The sequence below is a fragment of the Hemitrygon akajei genome, chromosome 8 (assembly GCF_048418815.1).
Source record: "Hemitrygon akajei chromosome 8, sHemAka1.3, whole genome shotgun sequence".
In the NCBI taxonomy this organism is placed as follows: Eukaryota; Metazoa; Chordata; class Chondrichthyes; order Myliobatiformes; family Dasyatidae; genus Hemitrygon; species Hemitrygon akajei.
Window position 1 is genome coordinate 12,532,778 of NC_133131.1, and position 25,142 is coordinate 12,557,919.

The following is a 25,142-nucleotide window of genomic DNA, read 5'->3' on the forward strand; positions in this document are numbered from 1 at the left end:
AGCAGGAGAGTTTCCAAGGAAGCCCCAGTAACATGAAACGAATCTGCGAAGGCAGGGACCAAAGTGCCTAATTGGGCCAGGTTGCGGGCCCGGGAGGCAGGAGGGCGAGCGACGCCTTGTGGGAGTTGTAGTTTGTCTGTCCCGCCGCCCTGCCCGAAGAGCGACACGACTACAAGTCCCAGAAAGCGCCGCGCGTGACCCTAGCAACCGCTGGGCCTCTCCTCCCCTCCCCCATCCACTGAAGGGAAAAGAAGAAGAAGCAGAAGGAAAAAGGAGCCGGTCCTCTGTGTCGAGCTTCGGATGTGCTCCTGAAGGAGGGATTTGCAAATTAACGCACTTGCGCTGCCCTATTTTTGTATTTGCATTTTTTAAAAAAGAAAACTATATTAATTTTCCCGCGTGAAGAAAACTTATTTTGCAGTTTTGTTTAAGAGGGAGGTTGAATTGCATTGTAAAAGCAGGCCGAATGTTTAGGAATGGCTGAAGAGAACAACAAGGGTCAACAACCCAAGCCCAGTGGTAAAATAAAGAAGGCTTCAGTTGCTGAAGAGGAAGGGGAAGAAGAAGAGGAGGAGGAGGAGGACGAGGAGGAAGAAGAGGAAGGGGAGCTGAGTTTAGGCAAAGCCATGCAGCAGTGCGAGCTCAACCAGGACATGATCGACATCAGCATCTCCAGTCTGGAAGGGCTCAGGACCAAATGCGCTGCGTCCAACGATCTGACGCAACAGGAGATTCGCATGCTGGAGGTAACATGGTGCCTCTTTTGCTTTGGTAGCCAGACCCGGCTGTGCTGACCAGTGTCAGTCCTGATCCCAAATGTGGGTGGGTGGGTCGGTCGGTCACAGTGCATTGGGAGATGCTGGGTGGTCCTGGTCACCCATCTGCAATCTCCACCACGGGGTTACTTCCAAATCCAGCCAGTGCCTTTAGGGATCAAATGAGAAGGGGGGCAATGCCTGCAGAGCCCTCACAACCCCTCCTGCAGTTTTAAGTCAAGGTAGATCAGGAGCAGCTTTTAGATGTAAAAAAAAAGCCCTGTCTGTTTTCCTAATGTGCTTAGAAAAGCATTTGGGATGGTGGGGAGGGGGTTGTGGGGAAGAGTCCCACCTGACTAGACTCCCTCCTTTAAAATTTACGAAACATAGATACCAAACACGGAAATATGAGCCAGCAAACCGGGTCTTTTTTTTTCCTAATGAACGGGTATTTATACACGATTTTCCGATTCAAGTGATAATCCATAAATTTTGCACCTGCTCTTGCTATGCAGTCTCTCTCAAGCACACTGCTGTCTGCGTTTTTGAGCGCACAACATATAGCTGTCTCTTGTCTGACCTCAACCAATTGCTTTTGCTCAGAGCTAATATGCATATAAATTGCAACAACGCTGTAAATTATTACAAGGTTGAAATTACGCACTTTTTAATTTCGTCCTTTGCCCAGCAAAATCGAAGCATTATTTCTGTGTCAGCCCAGCTGTACTGGGTACGAAATAAAACTGTAGTGAAGGGTGTTTCTAATCTTCAAATATTACGTGTGACATAATTTAAAGTTTACTCACGGTTAGGCATTAAATTATTATTTCTTGTCTTGGCTGTGGGTTTAACTAGGACCAACAGCTGGCGTTAACCCTTAATCGCAAAGCAACACATGTTGGTAAGCAGATACACTTTTTTTTCAGGCTGCATTGCGGCCGAAGAGACTTACTGCTTTGTACTTAATCGTAGGGATTCGCAGAACTTTCACAGAGATGGCTTAATTTTTTTTGGCGCTGTTCTATTACGGGTGTCAGCATTTTTGTTTGATCTTGGTAAGCCGCTGTCACAACTCGCTTGGAAATGTTTAAGCATGTTCAGACAGGCATTAGTCATGTCGTCAGTTTTTGAAAAGGGGGTGGAATCGCAGTTTCTCCCGGCGCATTAGGATCACGGTTGATTGTTTTCATGTAAGTGCATTTTGAAGGCTGTTTCCCCTTCTTCTCCGGTCTCCGTGCAAGCGACGGGCCTGTGTTGTACCAGACAAACGCGTCCACACAGATGAGATCAGCATAACCCACTTCAACAGAAAATGAGGCGTCGCTCCATTGCAGGAGGACTCGATTGCCCTTTGTAAGCAATTCGCTTGAAAGGAAACATTTTTATCTTTTAAGAGCCACGGTCAGTGTCCTTAGCAGGATAAGTAATGTAAATGTATCGATTTATGTGACTTAAAAAAATATAAACCTGTGAACGATAATCAAGATTAACGTCATTAAGTAATGGAAGTTTTCTTTGGGTCGCGATCTGCTTTGTGGATGTTGGGTGGTAACAGAACGAAAGTCCTTTCTGGATTATTGAGCCATGAAGTAATATTGGTCTCAGTTGTGGTGCGTTGCGTGTAGTGCTGCGGCTGTTCCCAAAAATAGATCACAACTCCTCCTCGTTTAGTGAACATAAATACACCGCCGCACAAAGGTAGAAGGCTGATTCAATACTAGCAAAGCGTGTGGCACTTTATAATATGGCTGAAAAACAGGGAGTTGACGTGAATAAGCATTCTGATCTATTTTCTCAAAGTAACCCTGGGTTTGTTGATAAAACAGGTTGGTGATTGAAGAGTGACTGCATGTGCTGGGTGGGAATTCCTGTATCTTTAAGTTAATTTAGTTGTATCCTGTTGGTTCACGTGTTGTGGAGGACAATTCTCGCTCAAAGTACTAAAACTTCTTAGTGTAGATTTAGCCCTGATTGTATTCATATTAGTGAAGTAAATTCTGGAGCAGAGGCTGAGAAGACCAGCTTAGAGCTGCGACATTTACAGTAAACGTTCATACTAATTACCCACCAGAATTTATTTTTGATCATTTCCTCTTCCGTGCTCTTGGGATTGAGGATGACTTCCTTCTACCCCAGTTCTTTGACTTCTTCAGCCACATCAGAACCCAGTGTGGGACCCCACAGTTGGTGTCATTGATGGGACAGAAGTCACTTGATAAAGCCTGTTGATAGTAGTTTGGGAGGTGGCATGCTTCCTCTGGCAGGTACTTTGAATCTTTTATGTTTCTGACAAATGGACTGGAGGATCTGAATGCTGTTCCTCCATTTTGAGTTGGCTGGAACTGAGATTCCATGAATCCCTTTTCTCAGGGAGTTGAGAAGGTGATTGAATTGTTTCCTTTGTCCACCTGCTAATAGTCTGTCTTGATGTTTCTTCTGGGAGTTTGGTTTTGGGCATGAGAGTAATGTGGCCTGAGCATTAGAGCTGATTTCATACAATCATCCAGAGATTTCTGCAGCAATGGTGGTGGTAGTCTTCTGAAAATAAGAAATAGAAATGTAACTACATGCCACCACTGCAGGAGGTTGGCTATTTTGTCCCTTGAACCTGCTTCACCATTAAGTAAGATACAACCTTTCTCAAGTTCACGACCCCACTCTATCACCATCACCTGCAATTCCCTCACAGATTGAAAGTCTGTTTTTTTTTTCCAATTTGGAATAGCTTCATGGATTTGGCGTCAGAAACTTCTGGAGCAAACAATTGTTTGGGCTTGTAACCCCTTGAGAGTGTTTCCTGATTGCTCATTGCACCTGTATACTAGCTTTGTGTTTCATGAGAAGGAACCTTTATGTTCCTTTGTGCTGCAGCTTTCTGCAGTCCTTACTTAAGTAATCTGTTCGTTCATTTCCCAATATTATGCCTTAATTTTCTACTTTTTTGGCCACTTTTTCCACAAACTGTTCATTCCTCATGTTTGGTTCATTTGCAAATTTGGCTACATTATCTTACTTTATATGTCACTAATGTGGTCTTTAAGCAGTGCTTTGAGATAGTTTATATTTCATAAGCATACAGGAGGGGAGCGAGGCCTGGTTTGAGGTCTTGGTCTTCAAATACTATTTTCCTGGCGTGCTAAGGCCTCAATAAATTTCATTATTGATATCTATATTTGTTAAGATGTGGCTCCCAAGGTAGAACAATCTATGTTTTCTTGTCTTATTGAAAGTGGGTAGAAATTGTACAATACAAATGACTGAAAATATATTAAAATGAATGGGCAGGGAAAGATTCCAGTGTTAGCACACATTGATTCCCAGAGGTAAACTTGTTGAACTCAGGGTTGGGGGTGTTCCTCTGTACCTGTGTATCTGAGACAGGTAATTGTCCAAGTATATGAATAGAAGAGCAGGCATGAAGGTCTGAGTGGTCTCCTCTGAATCTCTAAACAATGTTATTTTTTGGTGGTGACATGGCTATAGCTAAAGATGCTTTGGAGGCCAAAGTCTGAGGTGAATGAATATCTTCAAGGGTTAAAGCGATGAGGCTGTCAGAAACTTGATGTGATCCCTGGACAAATTTTACAAAAATATTGTTAAATTGGTCCACTTGTAGAATCAAACTTAGTCCTTTAGAAGTGGATGGCCTTGAATTTTGATATCATGTGACAGGATGTGTCAAGATGAAAGTTAACTCTGCACAGATTACCTAATTTATTAAATATTTTCCAGAATTTTTAGTATTTCAGTATTGCTTTAGGACAAGAAATTTGTTTTTTTGATTGAACTTTTTGGAGGCAACCATCTGTTTGGTCTGTTACACAATTTCAGGCAGCACCATTGCACACAAGGTGGAGAAATCACTAACTTATTCATGTATGGACAATTTCTTGCTTTGCCTTTGTTTAGTTCTGCATTCTTAACACTCATTCTGAAGTACACTCCACTCATTTCCATCTTTTAATGCCTGAGCTGTGAATTACTTGAACATCTAGTCCATTATTTTTCTAAACAACCCGTGCCGCCTCTTCAATAGCATGCTGTCACTTATTTCAGCAGTTAATGAAAGCTTGGGTCCATTTCCAAATGCTGCTTGTTATATCTCTCTGAACTAATTTTTAATTATTTCTGGCTGACTGCCACCCCACCCCTTCACCTTACTTAATCCTATACTACTTTTATACTCCTTGGTAATTTCAAAATTGTACTTTGTCATGCCTTGTCTATGGCATTATATGTGTGTGCCTGTCTTTTATGAACATATAACAGGACTTCAACAGCATGATTATCCCTTCTGAAGTCATTCATTCCCTGTTATTATTACTGACCTGTAGCTGTTCAGGTTAACAGTGTTCTTTTGAAATGGAACCTGGGATATGGGTCTCAAAGACCCAGGATTACACAAATTTACGAAACTCGACCCTGTACTTTGTTTATTTTCTTGATATTCTTCAGTGTCTACCATAAGCGTTTAAGTTGGGCTCAAAACATTAAACCAAAGTCTGATCAATGCTGAAGATCAGGAAGTATTTTTGGTGAGCAACAGTTAACATTTCAAGTCTATGCTCTTTAATCAGAGCTGAAGTATAACCTGCATTGTTTGTTTGGCTGCTGAAATATGTATTTTACTTCAACATCCTTAAGTACTATATAAATATTTATTTAATGATAGTGATTATTGAGTAAAATGAAGCCTTTATATTTTCTAATCTGTTTCTTCTAGTATTTTCTAACTTTGAATCAGTTACCGGTAGGTAAATTTTTTTAGGGGAAGTTGATATTTGTGTTGCAGTGAGGTAGAATCAATGACTACATTCAATAAGACTGATTAGCTAGACATTTGATTAAATACTGTTCCCGTCAGAGTAAATAAAATTGCTAATGTTGACTTGTATTCTGTGTAGATGTATTCTAATACAGAATAAATTAGGATGACTGTTGCTGGGAGATCTGTTTACTGTAAAGAAAAGATGTGATGCAAATACAGTGCCACGTTGCTTTCCCTTGACCTCTGGGTGTTTCAGCTTATCTCCCTATGGCATGTGTCCCCTTGCACTAGTATAGTGCAATTGTGACATATCTGGATGACAAATTGTTGTATTTGCATTTCTTTCTTGCTAGATTTGGCATTTAGAATCATGCATTTCTCCTTTTTTAGTTGTTCAACTTGAAGCTGTTCAGTGCTCAACGAGTAACACTTACGGGGGTTGAAGGAATAATAATTTACTTTGAACTTTGAATTGTCCACATTTTGAATTTGTGCAGAATAAATTTTCTTTTGAAAGATAATCTGAAAGCTCCATGTGTTAATTGAATTGTTTTATGCACTTTGGTCAAAAATGAATAATGGTTATAATTTGCAGGTGGCATTATGTGATCATGTAATGGTGCCAAAGATGCCCATTATTTCCTGAATACTTGAGGTGGCACAGTTAGAATAATGCTATTACAGAGCCAGCAGCCCGGGTTTGATTCCTGCCACTGTCTGTAAGGAATTTATACATCTCTCTGACGGTATGAGTTCTCTTTGGGTGCTCCGGTTACCTCCCACATTTCAAAGCAGTATTGTTTAGTAGGTCAATTGGTCACGGGTGTAATTGGGTGGCCCCGAAATACATTTTTATATTATATGGTAAACATAATTGTTTTTAGCTGTTTGTGGTTGTTAAGCATTTCATTGCTACTTATTTTTCATGTCATAGAACATAGAAATTTACAGCACATTACAGGCCCTTGGGCCCACAATGTTGAGTCATGTAACCTACTCAAGAGACTGTCTAGAATTTCCCTAGTGCATAGCCCTCTAATTTAATAGCTTCATTTACCTATCTAAGAGGCTCTTAAAATACCCTATTGTATCAGATCCACCACTGCCACTGGTAGTGCATTCCACACATCCACCACTCTCTGTGTGAAAAAATTACCCCTGACATCCCCTTGGAACCCATTTCTTTAAAACTATATCCCCTTGTGTTAGCCATTTCAGCCCTGGAAAAAAGCCTCTGGCTATCCACGTGATCAATGCCCCTTAACATCGTATACACCTCTATCGGATCACCTCTCATCCTCCGTCGCTCCAAGGAGAAAAGGCCTAGTACACTCAACCTATGTTGACTTAGTTTATATCCTACTTTTTAGTTCTTGCATTTATTTGTGTTAAATTTGAAATGTTAACCATGGTATTTCTATGATGACATAAATATCAGCCCTCTATTTATTTAGTTTTTAAAAAAAAGTCACCATTTGGATTGCAGTTCTGGTTGTGGGGTAATGTAATGCCAAAGTATAAAACTGGAAGCAAACACTATTTTTGTAGTTTGATTAACTTAGTGTTTTTTTGGTTTGTGAGGATTATTTCCACACAGAGCAAACCTTCCAGAAAAAATGACCTAAATTGGGTGAAAACAGCCAGATCATCTTGAGCCTTGATTTGGCAAGAGAATGCAAAAGTAGAATTGCCTGGAGAATGGTGAAATATATATCAGTAATCATTTTCTGATATTCATTTCTCATAGGAGACAGATTATGTATTCAGTACCAAAGCAAGCAGATCTTTTGTATGCTGTCAGTTTTTCTTTCCTAAATTCCTGTAAGATTTTGAAAGAGTTTCTCTTTCCTTCATGTGCCTCATTAGTTTAGAATGTGCTGAACAAATGTTGAAGAAACTTGTTTGCATCTGTGCTTTCTCTAAAGGTTATCCAATCTTAGATGTGTTTTGAATCTTAAATTTAATGAAGTGACTTGTACACAAACTGTACAGTTCATGACGTGTAGAGATTTAAAATATTGCATGGTCATTGACTTAAGAACAAGATGTTATTCACTTTGATGAAAACAATGGAATGAAAATATATTGGATATAATCTTTGTATAAAATTTGAGTCAGCATATCAGCTTTGATATTTTTATTGAATGAAAGTCTCATGGTTCTTCAGTATCTTATCATTGGTGCATTTGATTCTGACCATGAGACTATGTGTAATATTTTTGATGAACCTGTCATTCACGTCTTGAGATCTAGTGTTAAAACTTTTATGGTTTCTTTCTCATCCTCTCCTACCTTATCAGTTTGTAATGATCTAAAGCTGACTTTTGTCATGTTTGTGTTTTGCAACTGTAAAATAAGTGACTGTCAAAGTATCTTAGACAGTTTAAACGGTCTAGACAACTTTTAATAAGCCCAGATTTAATAATCGGCATTTAATAGTGTAAACTTGTTAAATAGCCTGGAGTCATGTTGTTCACAGTTTTAAAAAAAAGTTGAAATTACAATGGTATTTAATGTTTTTAGAAATATAGAGAAACAGTGCTTCTCATCAGTTTTCTGCTCTGTGGAACAATGTAATCTGTAAAGAATTTCAACATATTCACAATGTTCAATTTATTTTACCCATGTGCCTTCAGAAACTGAATTGTGTTGTGTTGGATACCATGTTTGACCCTACGATCTCTAGATTATGCATTCTCACCACTGCTTGGCATCCTTGTTCAATGCTGCCCTCCACTCAGTACCTCAGGAATTCTAATCTGCACCCTTGTGATCTCTGTTCATAGTCATCCAAAATTTGTTCCCATTTTCAATTTCTGTATATAAGCTATCTTGTATATTTATATTTCTGCGTTTTTTAAAATCTTACTGTGTTCTATGCTACACTGGATCTGGATTAACAATTATTTTGTTCTCCTTTATACATGTACTGGAAATGGTATCAAACAATCTTGAACTACTTGAACTGACTGCCACCATGTCCCTTTTGTCTATCACTCCTGTATCTGTTGACCTATTTACCCTGACAATATTTTGGTCTTTTAAAAACACAGTTCTGTATTTGCTTCAAATATTTCCATGATCCTGCTATTCCATTTCTTTGTAACCTCCATCCCTTTAATACTTTGAGGTTTATGTACACCTATGCTCTGTCTGCCAGAGAAAGCAGGATCTCCCAGTGGCCACACATTTTAATTCCACATCCCATTGCCATTCTGATATGTCTATCCATGGCCTCCTGTACTGTCAAGATGAAGCCACACTCAGGTTGGAGGAACAACACCTTATATTCCGTCTGGGTAGCCCCAACCTGATAGCATGAACATTGATTTCTCTAACTTCTGTTAATGCCCCTCCTCCCGTTCTTACCCTATCCCTGATTTATTTATTCCACCCTCCTTTTTTTTCTCTCTCTGCCCATCACTCTTTGCCTGTTCTCCATCTCCCTCTGGTGCTCCCCTCCCCCTTTCTTTCCCCGCTAGGCCTCCCGTCCCATGATCCTTTCCCTTCTCCAGCTCTGTATCCCTTTTGCCAATCACCTTTCCAGCTCTCGGCTTCACCCCACCCCCTCCTGTCTTCTCCTATCATTTCGGATTTCCCCCTCCCCCTCCTACTTTCAAATCTCTTACTATTGTTTCTTTCAGTTAGTCCTGACGAAGGGTCTCGGCCCGAAACATCGACAGTGCTTCTTCCTATAGATGCTGCCTGGCCTGCTGAGTTCCACCAGCATTTTATTGTGTGTTGCTTGGATATGTTGGGACCAGGTTAGATCCTCAGAGATCTAGACACCCAGGAACATGAAACTGCTCACTGTCTCCACTTCTGATCCCTCTATGAGGATTGGTATGTGTTCCTTCATCTTACCCATCTGGAAGTCCACAATCAACTCTTTCATCTTACTAACATTGAGTGTCAGGTTGTTGCTGCGACACCACTCCACTAGTTGCCATATCTCGCTCCTGTACGCCCTCTTGTATGGGAATTAACTCTTATGGAATTTAAGATTAGATGGTAGGTGTTTCTATAGATATATAACAAGGAAGAGAATAGCAAGGACAAATATGGATCACCTGTAAACAGAGACAAGAAAATTTATAATAGGGAATAAAGAAATGGTAGAAATATTAAACAAAAATAGTAGTAGTTAAGTTGGTGAGATTGAGAGCCGAGAAGTCCCACACTCAGTGGCCTACATTCCAGATTTGTGTAGAAATGGTGGATGCATTGGCTGTTATCTCACTGCATTTTATAGATTCTGAGATGGTTCCTGAAGATTTGAGGTTAGCAAGTGTGATTCTACTGTTTGAAAAGGGAGTGAGAGAGAAATTGCTGACTTGTTAGCCAAACATCATTGGCAGGGAGCTTGATGAATCTATGATATAATAACAGAACCCTTAGCAAAAGAATAAGTTCAAGCAGAGTTGCCATGGACTTCTGGAAGGGAAATCATGTTTACTTAATCCACTGAATTTCATTAAAGATAGGAATAATAGAATAGCTAAGAAGGATCAGTATTTGGTACAATTAGATTTTGAATAAGATTCCATACAGGAGGTTGGTGGACATGAATTTGGGTGTAATTTACAGGAATTATTTGAGGATTGGTTAACACAGAAACAGCAAAGAGTTGGAATAAATGAAGTTTTCTCTCCCTGAGTAGATGGGTAACACAGTGACTGGTACTTTGATTTAGCTATTCATGATCTGTATTAGCAACTTGGCTGAGGGGATCAAATATTGCAGGCCATGAGGGCATGTTGCAGCATTTTAGACTCGATATGGACTTCTGTAACTTCAGATAACCTGCTTTCTGTTTCTATCACAACAGGCCATTTCTGCGGTAGGTCATTCATCAGTGATATTGGCTCAATTTTTCTTTCATCAGCAAAATCTGAACAGCTGGGCATGCCACACAACCTTTATTTTACAACGTTTACATTTGTATTTTCACTCAGCTATCTTTGCTTCATAGCCTTATACATACACACATGCAGCCCCTTTAAAAGGCAACTTCAGTACACCGAATAGTGATTACCTGGGATGCACTACCTGAGGAAGTGGTTGAGGTGGGTACAGTTGCAACATTTAAGAGGTATTTGGATAGGTACATGAGCCAAACACTAGCTATTGGGACTAGCAAGGAGGATGCTGTAGTCAGCATGAATCAGTTGGGACAAAGGGCCTGTTTCTGTGCTGTATTATTCCATGATTCAAATTTCCCCTTTAGTCTATCAACCAGATGATTTCTACAACTTATCCTTGTGGATGCTTGGTTTCACTTCATCAGAGAGATTCCCTTTGTCTATCTATTCCAACCCATCCTCTTTGCATATTAAAACTAACTTGTTTTCCTTTCTCCAGTACTGACAAAAGGAGCTTGGATCAGAAACATTAACTCTGCTTCACTTTATACAGATGCTGTTTAATATGCTGGGTGTTTCCATCATTTTCTGTTTTTCTTGTATTAATTATGCAATCATATTTTGCATAGAATCTTCACTGTAACATGTCATGACATTAATTTTGCAGCTCCATTTTTTTGGAGGTGGAAGGCTGTTGCTTACGTAGCCTGTCAAAGCATTCATTTATCCTTTTGATTCATTTTCACCTGGGATCTTTGAGAGAGAGCACAGTTTGAAATACTTCACATCTTGAGATTATTATTAAGTGACAATGCACTTGAGGCTGGTATTAGAGTATTCTTTTTCTCAAGGTGTTAAAATAAACGATTGTTAGCTGTCCTTGAACAGGAGTACTGGGTGAGTGAATTGGAATACAATAGAAGTTTGTTGAATTTGATGAGCCCTGTTGAGCAGTTGATCTCACACCCCAGCCAGCTCACAAAGAGCAGCATGTTTTTGTTCACTGTAACGATAACCAGCATTGTGTTTGTGCATGATCATGTTGGCAGAGAATTGGCAGAATCTTTCATGCTGTTTTATCTGTGTCAGGCAGGGCTTGGTCCCTGTTCTCCTATTGTTATCTTCCAACCCAAGCACCCTTAAGAGGTTCATAAGTCCAGTAACCTTCATGGCTATCTTCTGTGTCTGTAATTGGAGGAGGTCCAGCTGTTTTGTTTTTATTTCCTGATGGATATGCATTTCTCCTTTGTATATATACTTCATGACTTGGTATTGTCGGGGAAGGCTTAATTTTCTATCGTTTTGACATTTGTAATAACTGAACTTTTGATTTACAGTGCTTTGAAAAAATATTCAGTCCTCAACTCTTTATTCACATAAATGAGTATTACAAGCAGGGATTTTGATCAATTTAACTGAGCATTTTAATTTGTGATCACATGCTATTTTCCCCCACCGTTAGAGCTCAAAAAACAGAAAATTGTAAAGCATGTAAAACTAAAAATTCAAAAGCTTAGTTGAACCATCTCTCACAGCTATTACAGCCAGTTAAGTTGTCTCTTTGGATATGTCTCTGTTAGCTTTGCACAGTGTGATGGAGCAAGATTTGCCCATTGCTCCTTGCATAATTGCACAAGCTGTGCTAGGTTAGATGGGGAGCAACGGTGGACAGTCGGAGATGTTCAATCAGGTTACGGTCAAGACTCTGGGCCACTCAAGGACATCAGTTTTCTTCATTTGAAGCCACTCCATGGTTGTTCTGGCAGTGTGCTTTGGTTTGTTGTCCTGCTAAAAGGTGAACTTTCGCCCTCAGTTTAAGCTTTCTGGCAGAAGCTGGCAGGTTTTTATTCAGGGTCTCTCTGTATTTAACAGAATTCATCTTCTTATCAATACTGACCAGATTTCCAGTCTCTGCTGCTGAAAAGTGACCCCATAGCATGATGCTCCCTCCACCATACTTTACAGTAGGGATGGTGTTGCCATCTCAAATTGGTGTTACAAACTCAAATGTCTAATTCTGCTTTGCAAGTGTTTTCTTTCTCCACCCAAAGCAGAAGCTTAGATGCTAATACATGAAAATTTACAGACAACTTATCTTTTGTAGATCCATATTTCTCTGTGAATGTTGCAGTATGAGCTTAGATATAGTTGGCACAGACTCAGTGAGCCAAAGGGTTTGTTTCAGTGTTTGGTTCTATAAATTAAAGGGTGTATTTATAGAGATATGGATAAGTTGAAGAGCAACTTTTAGTACATATGGACTTTATGATCTAATGAAAATAGACTTTACATAATTCGAAATGAGTGCAACAGAGAATGTAACCAGGGATGCTGTAAAATCAGATTTTGGATGTGAGCTGTTTTTCAGGTTCAATGCTAATAAACTGCCTGAAAATAGATGGTTTTGGTGGCTGGTTATTTATTTATTAATTAATTATTGAGATACCACACAGAATAAGCCTTGCAATCCTCCAATTTTATTCCTAGCCGAAACATAGGACAATCCACCATGACCAATTGACTTACTAACTGGTACATCTTTGGACTGTGGGGGGAAACTCAAGTGGTCATGGGGAGAATATACAAAAACTCCTTTCAAGCAGTGGCAGGATTTTAAACATCAAAATACTAATATGTAGCAAACTTTGCCCCAAATTAAGAGGTAGTAAAATATAGGTGTAGGGAAATTGCAGGACAACTAAAAAATTAATTATAGAGCACACCACCACAGAAATAGGCCCTTTTGTCCATCTGGTCCATGTTAAACTTATTCCATTGACCCACACCTAGACCATAGTTTTTCATACATCTACCATCCATGTACCTATCCAAATTTAAAATTTTGCAATCACACTTGCATCCACCACATCTGCCAGCAGCTCGTTCCACACACACCCTACCACGTGAGTGAATTAGAATTAGAAATTAGCAACTTCAGTGTGGACAGACTGCACATTCACAATGGTTAAATGAAATTCTCCTCAGCTGACCGAGGCAGAATTATGAACTAAATACGCTTCAACTTGGAAACAGACAAAATGCACCTCTTTGTTAAATGCTCAACTGGATATTCTGTTTCATTTACCCTCAATGGAATTAGTTCAATTGTCATTCAACCATACACATGTATGCAGTTAAATGAAACATTGTTCTTCCAGGTCCAAGGTGCAAAATAGTGCATGCAGTCACATAAAACACACAGCACAGTATGGTTATGATAGCACTTAGTCACCAGATGATATTAGCACAATCTGTGGAATGACAAGATTGGTGCATAGGATGTTGTCCTGGAGCCACGTTTCTGCAAGAACAAACACACAGCAGTGTCTTTTGTGGCAGCATGTATATTTTGGACTGTTTTAACTCCCTGGTTACCTCTGAAAGTTTAGAGAGTAAATTGTAAACATAGTGTTCCAACATTATGTGCAACAAATTTGTACCTCTGCTTCTTTGATAGGGTGATGCGAAAGTATAGAAACAAAGTTCCCAAAGATAATGAGAAAATGCCATAAGGCAGATTCAAAATGATCTGGGCTGCTGAAGCAGTACATGTGTTTCTTCTTCCCCCAACCATTTGCAAGTAGCTAAGGTTGTAATTATGATTGAAACATTTGTGGGCGATTACGTAGAAAAGTTTAGATGATAATTATTGATCCTGAAGAGATCTGTGCAGGTGCAGATTTTGTGAAATATCTTTTGGAAACATTGACACATATAATTGTATTTCTTAACCTTGATGAAGGACTGAAATGCTTCAGGTCAATTTGTTCCCCATTACTGTTCTTAAATTACTCAGCTGATTCAGAAGTGAGGTGATGCCATTTCACATCCTTTCTGGTTTAACCAGTACTGTACTGACTCAAATTGCAGTAAATCACCTCACAAATCCAAAAATGCCATCTGTTTCCTATTGTAGTTGTATTCAAGTATGATTTTGATGGTGAGCTGCATATTTCTAGGCATTGAAAATCTGTGTAATGCTCTTTATTTTTATTACACAATAACTTCCATCTTTATAGGTTCTTTAACATCTCATTCACAGGAGTATTACCAAACATAAAATTGACTTCAAGTCATGTAAGGGCATACAGCCAAAAATTTTGCAAGAGGCAGGTTTTAAGGAGTGTCTTCGAGGAGGAAGGAAGCAGAGATGTTTGACAAAGGAATTGCAAATTTTTGGGCCTTGACTGCTAATGGCAAAGGTACCAGTGATAGATAAAATTTGTGAAAGACAAAGAGGCTAGAATTGGAGAAGTGTAGATACCCTCAATTGTTTAGTTTGGAGAAAACTTAACAGATTTTCAGTTTGGTTCTAAAATTTTTTTTTGCTGAAACTCATTACATAAACTTTATTAAATGTTTGTAGATTAGTTAATTTTTATGGCTGTAATTAGGTTCTCCTGCTATGGGTTATTTGGCTTATGGCATTCATCTGTGTTTGACATATTTGGACAAGCCAGAGAGTGAAGTGGTGCCTTGTGATTGGATAAACAGATGTTGGTTTTCATTTAGCTGAAATTATCCTGTTGGAAGTAGCTTGTGTACTCTCCTGTGTTTTGTGGATACAAGACTGACAGTTTAAAAAATTGATGGATACAGTAATCCATTGAACCATTAATGCATTAAATGTAAGTAGAAGAAGCTAAAAATAAACCATCTTAAAAATAAGAGTGTCAAAACGAAGTGAGATTCTATTTTTGTGTGGAGCAATGAACAGTGTTTTGTGAGTCTGCTTTGTATATCCACACTGTTAAGGTTTAAGATAAGGGAGGGCAATTATAGTACGTTGTAATGCCTTGGCCTAGAGGCAAGGAGGCCCCTTTGAGCAACAATTGCTTGTTTTGATATGTCTGTCTTAGCTTTAGAAAAGTACTTAATTTAAAAATAGGTGATAAATGAAACAAGTTTAGGAAGGCTGACTAAAATCTTGATTTAAGCGATGGTCTGAGGGGATCAAACAGAAAGCTTAGAATAGAATTGGTTTAGTGCAGGGATTCCAGAAGAGCCCCAGGCAGAGCGAATTGAAGATCAATAAGATGAGGTATAATGAGTGAATCAGAATCAGGTTTATTATCACCGGCATGTGGCGTGAAATTTGACCCTTGATGTAGGGTAGGATAAGGGCAGCAGAAGTAATGATGTGTTAAAAGTTAAAGTCTGTCCCGAACCTTATAGGTTCATCAGGCTGGTGCTCATGCTGGTTTCCGTGGTGTGAAGCGACAGAGTACGAGACTCCTTCTCTTCCCCCCCCCCCCCCCCCAGATAGAACACCAGTCTATCGTGAGGTTTACCCCCAGCATTTTGCTGGTACCCATTTTCAACTGGGTGGACTGGAGCAATGTTTGGTTAAGCGCCTTCATCAAGGACACAACACGCTGCCTTGGCTGGGGCTTGAACTCACGACCTTCAGATCGCTAGTCCAACGCCTTAACCACTTGGCCATGCGCCACTAATGATATGTTGGTTTTTGTAAAATAATTGACGCCCTTGGGGAGTTTGAGTTTGGAGTGAATACTTTTGAGGAGTTCTGGTAGTACTGAATCTGTAGAAGAGCTTTGCAATTTGCTTTTGTACTTTAACCTTGCAAACAAGCCTTTTTTCAGCTATATAACTGCCTTCTGAAAGTTCTGATCGAATTGACTGCCACCATCCTTTCAGGTACTATGCTCCAAAGTTTTAATGTGCAAGTATGCTTTCCACCAAAATACCAATTTCTCAAATCTCTATTCTTCTTCTCTATAGCCAATCCTTTTAGAATGAGGAGGACACTTCCATTTAGGATATTATGCATTCTGACGTGGCTAATGAGGTCAATGTGGGAGCCACAGTCTTCCGCCAGTGAGGCAGATTGTGATTGACAGGGTAGGTGGATGGGTCGTTTGTGCACAATTAAAAGCCATAATCCTTGCTAAACCTCAGCCGTAGCATTTTCAAGGCTATTTTGATTACATAAAATTTTTTGCCTGGGTCACTTTTCTGCTTGGAATTCATAACATTGTCAGTTTCTATCATTATGTAAACTTAAAAAAATGTATCTCCCAAGCTTAAATCAGGTCACTTATTTGTAACAAGAAAAGTAATATATCGATTGAGCCCTTGAGAGATTCCACAGCATATTTTACAGTTAAGAAAATATATTCTATCACCACTCTTCCACAGTATTTGCTTTGTTGTACTTGGAAAGACCTTGTATATATTCTCTGCTGTATTAATATTATCAGTCTTTCACTTCATTAGAGAACTTCAATCAGATTTTTTAGACACTTTGAATTTAAAAAAAAGTTACTGTTCCAAATAAGTTGATTATTGACCATGGCAATGGTTTCTGAAAGTTTTCTCATTAATGATGTGATTTGACTTTTCTTCAAACTACTTTTTTTTCCTGGATGCCTAGCTACAGTAACTGTTTTTACTCTATGTGGATCAAAAAATGACTGTTTGGTCAATTCTCTGGGATTGCACATACTGTTAAAGGCTCTTGTTGCCAAGATGCATGTTGGGAAGAATACAGAGTAACACGATGTTCTTCCATTGAAGGAAAAAGCTGCCAAGTCACATTGTCAAATTTTGGTTGAAGGTCATGAATGATTTTTAATAAGGGACAAGGTTTAATAGTTATCAGATTGAAATAAAGATTTTAAGCTGTAATATTTTGTTTAACACACCTGAAATTTTCATGGTTTTTTTTTGTATTAAATTTTGCCTCCAACTTTTATGCATTTTTAAAGAATAAAGACTCTGAAAATTGCACCCACCTTGACTTATTTTTGCCATTCCTTTTGTTTAAAGAAATACTACAAAAATAGTCGAATTATTTCAGAACAAAGACTCTTGTCATGAATCTTAGCCTTCTGAGTTTTATCTATTCCCGTGTACAAATAGAGTTAATACCTGCAAGACATGTTGAGCATAATGCTGCAGGTGAAAACACCCCTCAACACCCCTTGCACTTCAGTATTAGAAATGATCCATAGGAAGCCTGTCTTTCGCTTAAGAGAGGCTAAGAGAAATAATTTAAATACAACAGTTTAATTCTAAAACTATTATCCAAAATGAGATCAGTGGTTGATGACTCTAGGTCTTCTTGATTTTGAAGTTTAGTATTGCAGTGCTTTAACTCTACATTTTGTTGCAACAATGAAGTTAAATGTGCTGTGAATGTTCTTGGGTATCAAAGTGGATTTCGTAGTTTTGCAGTTGTATTTTAAACCCAATGTAGGTTTGAAGTGAAACCCTTGAAATTGTTATGGTACTTCTGAGTCTTCACTCATGGAATGTGGGCATCGCTGGAAAGGCTGACATTTATTGGTTGTTTCCAGTTGCCCACTTATAACCCTTGTAATCCTTATATAGGAGGTCCCTTGTAGTTTCGACACAGCAATAATGAACTCGTGGCTAAGTATTTCAAAGTCAGCATAGTAGCATAGTGATTAGTGCAATTGCTTTACAGTGCCGGGTGTTAGGATTGGGATTCAATTCTCACTGCTGTCTGTAAGGAATTTGTACATTCTCTGTGTGATCCTGTGAGTTTCTTCCATGTGCTTCAGTTTTTCCCATATTCCAAAGACACATGGATAGGGTCAGTGAGTTGAGGGCATGCTATGTTGGCAACGGAAGTGTGGCGACACTTGCAGGTTGTCCAGTTCAATCCTCGCTGATTTGATTTGACAAAAACAATGCATTTTGCTGTACAATTACTGTACACTTCAATGTACATGTGGCAAATAAAGCTAATCTTTTTCTTTTAAGTTATTGTGGATGTGCTTCAGATAATCCAAATTCCATTTCCCCAATGGCAGCAGATATATTCTTTTGGTCCAAATTCTTGGAGTTATTGTTCTTCTAGAACTGCACAGACAATTCAAGTTGTTGACTCTTCAGTAATGAATGCGTACAAGCACAATAGTCCAACACACTAACCCTCTGAGAATCAGAGATACCAAGCCTTCCAGCATACATCAAGAAGCTTTAGCTGCTTTAGATTTGAGAGAGAGGTTGTTATGACACCACTCAGGCAGACTTCTCCCCTCTATATGCTGATTTATCACCACCTTTGATTTGGCCAATGACTGTGGTGTCATCAGCAAATTTAAGTATGGCAATGGAGCTGTGCATAGCCTCACAGTCATAAGTATAAAGTGAGTGGAACAGGGGTCTAAGCAGACAGCCTGAGGGAGATTGTGGAGGACATATTGCCAATTTGAACTGACTGGGGTCTGTAAGTGAGTAAGTCGAGGCTCCAGTTGCACAAGGAGGTATTGAGGCCCAAGTCTTGAAGTTTATTGATTAATTTTGAGGGAATGGTAGTATTAAATGCTAAGCTGTGGTCGGTGAAGGGCATCCTGCTTTGTGCATCTTCACTGTCCAGATGTTCTAGGATTGAGTGAAGAGCCAATGAGCATCTGCTGTTGACTTGCTGTGATGGTAGCAAATTGGAGTGGATCCAAGTCGCTTCTCAGCCCAGGAGTTGTTGTGTTTTATCACGAATCTCAAAGCATTTCATCACAGTGGATATATGTAAGTGCTACTTGATGATAGTCATTGAGGCAGATTACCACATTCTTCTTAGGCAAACAGCTGGGTACCTCAGACTGCTGAAAGGTTAAATATCTCAGTGAACACTCCAGCCAGTTGATATGCACAGGTCTTTAGTACTCGGCCAGATACCTCGTCTGGGCCAGGTGCTTTCTGTGGGTTCACTCTCCTTACAGCTGCTTTCACTTCGGCCTCAGAAACTGAAATCACAGTGTCATCGGGGGCTTGAGAGTTTATCAAGGTGTCTCCGTGTTGTGATGGTCAAAGCGACTATAAAAGGCATTGAACTCATCTGGGAGTGAATGAAATATTCCTAGATACATTTCACAAACTCCACCCTTTCCAGGTCTTTAACACTCTGGATGATCCAGTTAATTCTGGGGAAATTAAAATTTTCCACTAATATAACCCTGTTATCCTTACAATTTCTCACATAGATATAACTGGGTGGTGCAGGCTCATTGGGCTGGTATGGGCCTGTACTGTGCTGTATCTCAAAATAAAAAATAACTATGCACAATTTATCTACATAGCTACTTTTCCTACTGACGTGAGGCTGTAAATACATCCTTCAAAGAGTTCAAAGTAAATTTATTATCGAAGTACATATACTATCCTGAAATTCCTATTCTTGTGCAAAATCACAGAAAATACAATAAACACGATGGAATCGAAGTTTACACCCAACAGGGCAGACAACAACCAATGTGCAAATAAACCCAAACTCTGCAAATACAAAAGAAAAGAGATAAAAAGGAAATAACAAACAAACAAACAAATAAATAGTATTGAGAGGATGAGATGAAGAACTCTTGAAAGTGAGTCCAGTTCAGTGGGAACAGTTCAGTAATGGGGCGAGTGAAGTTGACCTGCATTGGATTTATTACCTACATCCTTCATGTACATGAGTAAAAATTTTTACGTTACGTCTCTGTCTAAATGTGCAATTTATATTAATTTGTAACACAGGTGTGCGCTGCTTAAGGTCCATTCGGACAACATCCGGTCGCATATATTTACGTAGTCCCGATCGGAGAAAGTGACTTAGTGGACGTAACCAATCTCATGTATCGCGTGTCTCTTGAGTGTAGTAGTGTTATCTCTCTGTTTAATTTTCTTTCGAAAATATTACCGTGAAGTGCATCATGGCTTCCAAACGCAGCAAAACCACTCCTAGTGTTAGCAGCAGCAAGAGGCAAAGTTGGTGTTTGCACAATGTCCAAATCACATAATGTCCGATTTCACAGAATGCCCGATTTCACAGAATGCATCGAGGACGTTAAACGTACCTGTAAATAGTATTTACAACAGTGCAGTCAATATGTATCAGCATGAATTAATCAGTCTGATGTCCTGGTGGGAAGAAGTTGTCATGGCACCTGTTAGTCCTGGCTTTTATGCTGCAGTACCATTTCTATGCACCTGCCTCTGTAAATGTCCTGATTAGTGGGAAGTTCACATCTACAGATGCGCTCCTGTTGAGTGAAGTTGAAGTTATCCCCTCTGGTTCAAGAGCTTGATGGTTGAGGGGTAATAGCTATCCTTGTACCAGGTGATGTGGATCCTGAGGCACCTGTACCTTCCTGATGGCAGCAGCAAGGAGTGAGTATGGCGTAGATGGTGTGGGTTCTTGATGATGGATGCTGCTTTCCTGTGACAGTGCTCCATGTGGATGTGTTCAATGCTGGGGATGGTTTTAACCATGATGGACTGGGCCACATCCACTACTTTATGTGGGCTTTTCTGTATTAGGATATTAGTGTTTCCATACTAGGTTGTGATACAACCAGTCGATATACTCTCCACTATATATCTATAGAAGTTTGTCTAAGCTTTAGATGACATGCCGAATTTTCCCAAACGTCTAAGAAAGTAGAGGCGCTGCTGTTATTTCTTCATGTTGGCACTTATATGCTGAACCCAGGACAGATCCTTTGAAATGATAACATCAGGGAATTAAATGTTGCTGGTCCTGTCCATCTCTGTTCCCTCAATGAGGACTAGCTCATAGACCTCTGGATTCTCCTCCTGAAATCAGTAATCAGTTCCTCTGTCTTGCAGACGTTGAGTGAGAGGTTGTTGTTGTGGCACCATTCAGCCAGCTTCTCAATATCCCTCCTATATGCTAATTCATCACCACCGTTCAGCAAACTTAAATATGGCAGTGGAGCTGTGCTTAGCCTCACAGTCGTGAGTATTAAGTGAGTAGAGCTGGGGCTAAGCACACAACCTTGTGTGTCTGTGCTGAGGAAGATTGTGGAGGAGATTAATGTAGACCATAGAACACTACAGCACAGGAATAGGCCATTTGGCCCACAATGTTGTGCCATATCAGCTAAAAAGTAAATCAAAAACACCCAAACACTAAGCCTTCCTACTTACACCATGTCCATATCCTTCCAACTTCCTCATATCCATATATCTATCCAAATGTCTCTTTCTAGCCTCTAATGTATTTATTTGCCTCTACATTGCCAATCCAAACTGACTGGGGTCTGCAAGTGATGAAATGGAGGCTCCAGTTGCACAAGGAGGTATTGAGCCCTAGGTCTTGAAGCTTATTTGTTAGTTTTGAAGAAATTATAGTTTTTTTTTACCATTAATTGTTGTCTTTGGATCGGAAAGTTCACGAGGGTAACCATGCCTCCACAGTATTGTTATGAATGGCACTAGATGCACAGGAAAGAAAAAAAACATACAAAAAAAAAGGTTGGGGGAGGGGGGAGAATGAGGAAAGTAGTTATACAGTTCTTAGGAATAGTACATGTTGGACTTTTGAATTTAATAATATTATGGGAGCTCATTCATATGTAGGACGTTTATAACCTGAAGGCATCTGTAGTGGGAGAAGAAATATGAAAGCATTCAAAATGTTTGTGACAAGAAATAAACCAGTCAGTATGAATACATTTCTCTTTGCAAGCCCACTTGTCACATCGATTCCTTTTGTTCATGTTGCTTAATCATTGCATGTATCACTATAATGATGATCAGTGGTTTCAACGGCTCCAGAGTTGATGCTGGTGTAGGAAAGGCCAGTGATATTTAAGTTGTGGCACCTGTGGCCATTTGTCTTCCCAGAATTTGCTTATTTATTATCATTGAAAAGATTGTGCATGATAAAGCTTCACAGGAGTTTGATTCCCATAAATCTATCATCTTATGTAGGTGGAATAATATCAACTAACCTACCAGTAAAGCCAGTGAATTTGGCTTATAACTGTAAGGTGGGAAAGCAGATAGCTCATTTGTTCCATTTCAGTAAATACTTTGGTTTCAGTTTTAGTAAACAGTAAACAATCTGGTCACCAGATTTATCAAATTATTACTTCAACAAATTTCAATTTTAATGTAAGCTCAGTTAGTATTGTATTATAATTTGCTGTGTTTGTGTTAGATTCTGTGGAATGTTGCAGACTGAGCTCTGGAAAGTACACTCTGGAAATAGTTTTTTTCCTCTTTCAAGCTTTTTTTAATCTCTTTGACTTTCCACATCCGTCATACCATGAATGTATCAGACACACCTGAGCAGATAAAAAATGCCTTTTAAAGTAAACTGCAGGCACAAAAAACCATTGGTAAAAGCATGTTAGAGATTTGAGTTTATTTTTGTGTTCATTTTAGTAGTAAATGTCAGACTGCACATCCCTCTGGTTACAGATTTTTTTTGCAGTATTGATGCTTATTGTTTGTGCTGATTACTTCTTGTTTTGTTGTTCGGCTTGGATTGCATCATCATTTGGCAGATTTATGTGAGACATATTGTTTGGTAGTAAGAGACCTTTGGTGATGAGAGACAATTTTTTGGCAGGTTATTTTGCCATCTTTTTGAGGCAGCTGTCACAGTTCATAGGTGAGTGATTACATTGAAACAATGTTTTAGTATTATTTCTTTATTTTGTATTTGCACAGTTTGTCTTTTGCACACTGGTTGAATGCCCAAGTTAGTGTGGTTTTTCATTGATTCTATTATGCTTATTGTTCTAGTATGGATTTATGGAGTATGCCTGCAAGAAAATGAATCTCAGGGTTGTATATGATGACATGTATGTACTTTGATAATAAATTTACTTGGAATTTGTATTTCTTTCTGTCATATTCTGGGAGAACTGCTGAAGCTGGGGTAGGAGGAGAGGGGGAATGGTTACTTTTTTGACTACATCACAATGTAACTGCTTTGAAAATGAACTTGGAATACCTGGGATTTTATTCAGATCCTTTATTCTGTGTACATTGGAAAAATAAACAACTTAGTTTACAACTAGCTGAGTCTCAATGAATTGTTGTTTAGTATTCTATCTTGTTTCTTTGGTTTCAATGTTTTATGCTTACTGAACATCACGGCACATATCCTTTACACAATCAGATTTGAATGTGAACACTGATCCTGGTGAAATATGCAGAAAAGTTATTAAAACTAGATAGATAGATAGATAGATACTTTATTCATCCTCATGGGGAAATTCAACTTTTTTCCAATGTCCCATACACTTGTTGTAGCAAAACTAATTACATACAATACTTAACTCAGTAAAAAAATATGATATACATCTAAATCACTATCTCAAAAAGCATTAATAATAGCTTTTAAAAAGTTCTTAAGTCCTGGCGGTAGAATTGTAAAGCCTAATGGCATTGGGGAGTATTGACCTCTTCATCCTGTCTGAGGAGCATTGCATCGATAGTAACCTGTCGCTGAAACTGCTTCTCTGTCTCTGGATGGTGCTATGTAGAGGATGTTCAGAGTTATCCATAATTGACCGTAGCCTACTCAGCGCCCTTCGCTCAGCTACCGATGTTAAACTCTCCAGTACTTTGCCCACGACAGAGCCCGCCTTCCTTACCAGCTTATTAAGACGTGAGGCGTCCCTCTTCTTAATGCTTCCTCCCCAACACGCCACCACAAAGAAGAGGGCGCTCTCCACAACTGACCTATAGAACATCTTCAGCATCTCACTACAGACATTGAATGACGCCAACCTTCTTAGGAAGTACAGTCGACTCTGTGCCTTCCTGCACAAGGCATCTGTGTTGGCAGTCCAGTCTAGCTTCTCGTCTAACTGTACTCCCAGATACTTGTAGATACTTGTAGAACTATGTATTGATTTTCCATATTTTAAATTTTTTTTGTCAATTGGAGTTTATAGGAAACCATAAGATTGTTAAATGAAACAAAAATGTGGTGAATTAGTGGATAGGTAAATCGATTAGTATGGACTAAGCTACATGAATCACAAAAAATTTCATGAGGGAAACATTTGAATCCATCAGTTGGCAATAGCACTCCAGCCATGACACTCCAATGTATCTTTGGCAGTGAAGGATGTAAATAGATATTCTCAGTTTAAATTCTTAAGCAATGAATAGGCAATGTTAGAAATTGGAACAGGTATCGGCCTTAAAGGCCCTTTTCCCCTTTCTGCCATTCATTGCGATCATAGCTGTTCTTTAATCTTATTCTTTTTTCTCTACTAATCTGATGTCTATTGATCTCCTTAATTATCCAAACATTTTACCAACATCAGTCTTGAAAGCATTCAGCGACTGAGCCATCATGAATAGAGAATTTCAAGAATTCACACCCCATTGGGTGAAGCCATTTCTTGTTTTATCCTACAATGTCCTCCCATTATATTGAAACCGTGACCCCTGCTGGGTTCTAGGCAGACCTCAGTCAACTTTATTAAGCCCCATAAAACTTTGTTTCAGTGAGTTTGCCCTTCATTCTTTTAAACTCAAGGCCATAGGCCAGTTTGCTTAATCTCATGTGGCTTTTTATTTGAAGGAAATCTTTCCTTTAGGTTGGGAGACTAAACCTGCTGCAGTACTGCAGAAATTGCCTCATTAGGACAGCATCATTTTTGTAAGCTGTCTGAATTTGTGCTCATATCTTCTTGCCTTCCTAATTAGTTCTGTACTTGCACATTAACTAGCCATTATTTATGTATAAAGGCATTCAACATCCTCTGAACAACTTTTGTCATCCTCTTTCCTTGCTAATTATTTTACCAAAAGTGGATGACTTCACAATTCTCCACTTTATATTTCAACCTGCCTTGTACTTGCTCATTCATTTATCCTGTCTGTTGTCATTCTGCACTTTCTTCGTAACCCAAAATGCCACTTAGTTTCATATCAGCACCAAACTTGGGTATATTACATTAAATCATATTAATTAACTTGACCAACCAGTTCCCCTCCACCACCACTCTCCTCCATCTG

The 25,142-nt window shown here is 39.1% G+C and overlaps 1 protein-coding gene across 3 annotated transcripts in view; it reads left to right on the plus strand.

Moving 5' to 3' along the window:
• Positions 1-251: 251 nt before the first annotated feature.
• LOC140731644 (kinase suppressor of Ras 1-like) overlaps positions 252-25,142 on the plus strand; it is a 182,242-nt gene continuing 157,351 nt past the window's right edge. For all 3 annotated transcript variants that reach the window (XM_073053264.1, XM_073053265.1, XM_073053266.1), the window contains exon 1: positions 252-746. In XM_073053264.1, the coding sequence (XP_072909365.1) occupies positions 477-746 (270 nt within the window). In that variant the 5' untranslated portion in view covers positions 252-476. The remainder of the gene's footprint in view (positions 747-25,142) is intronic.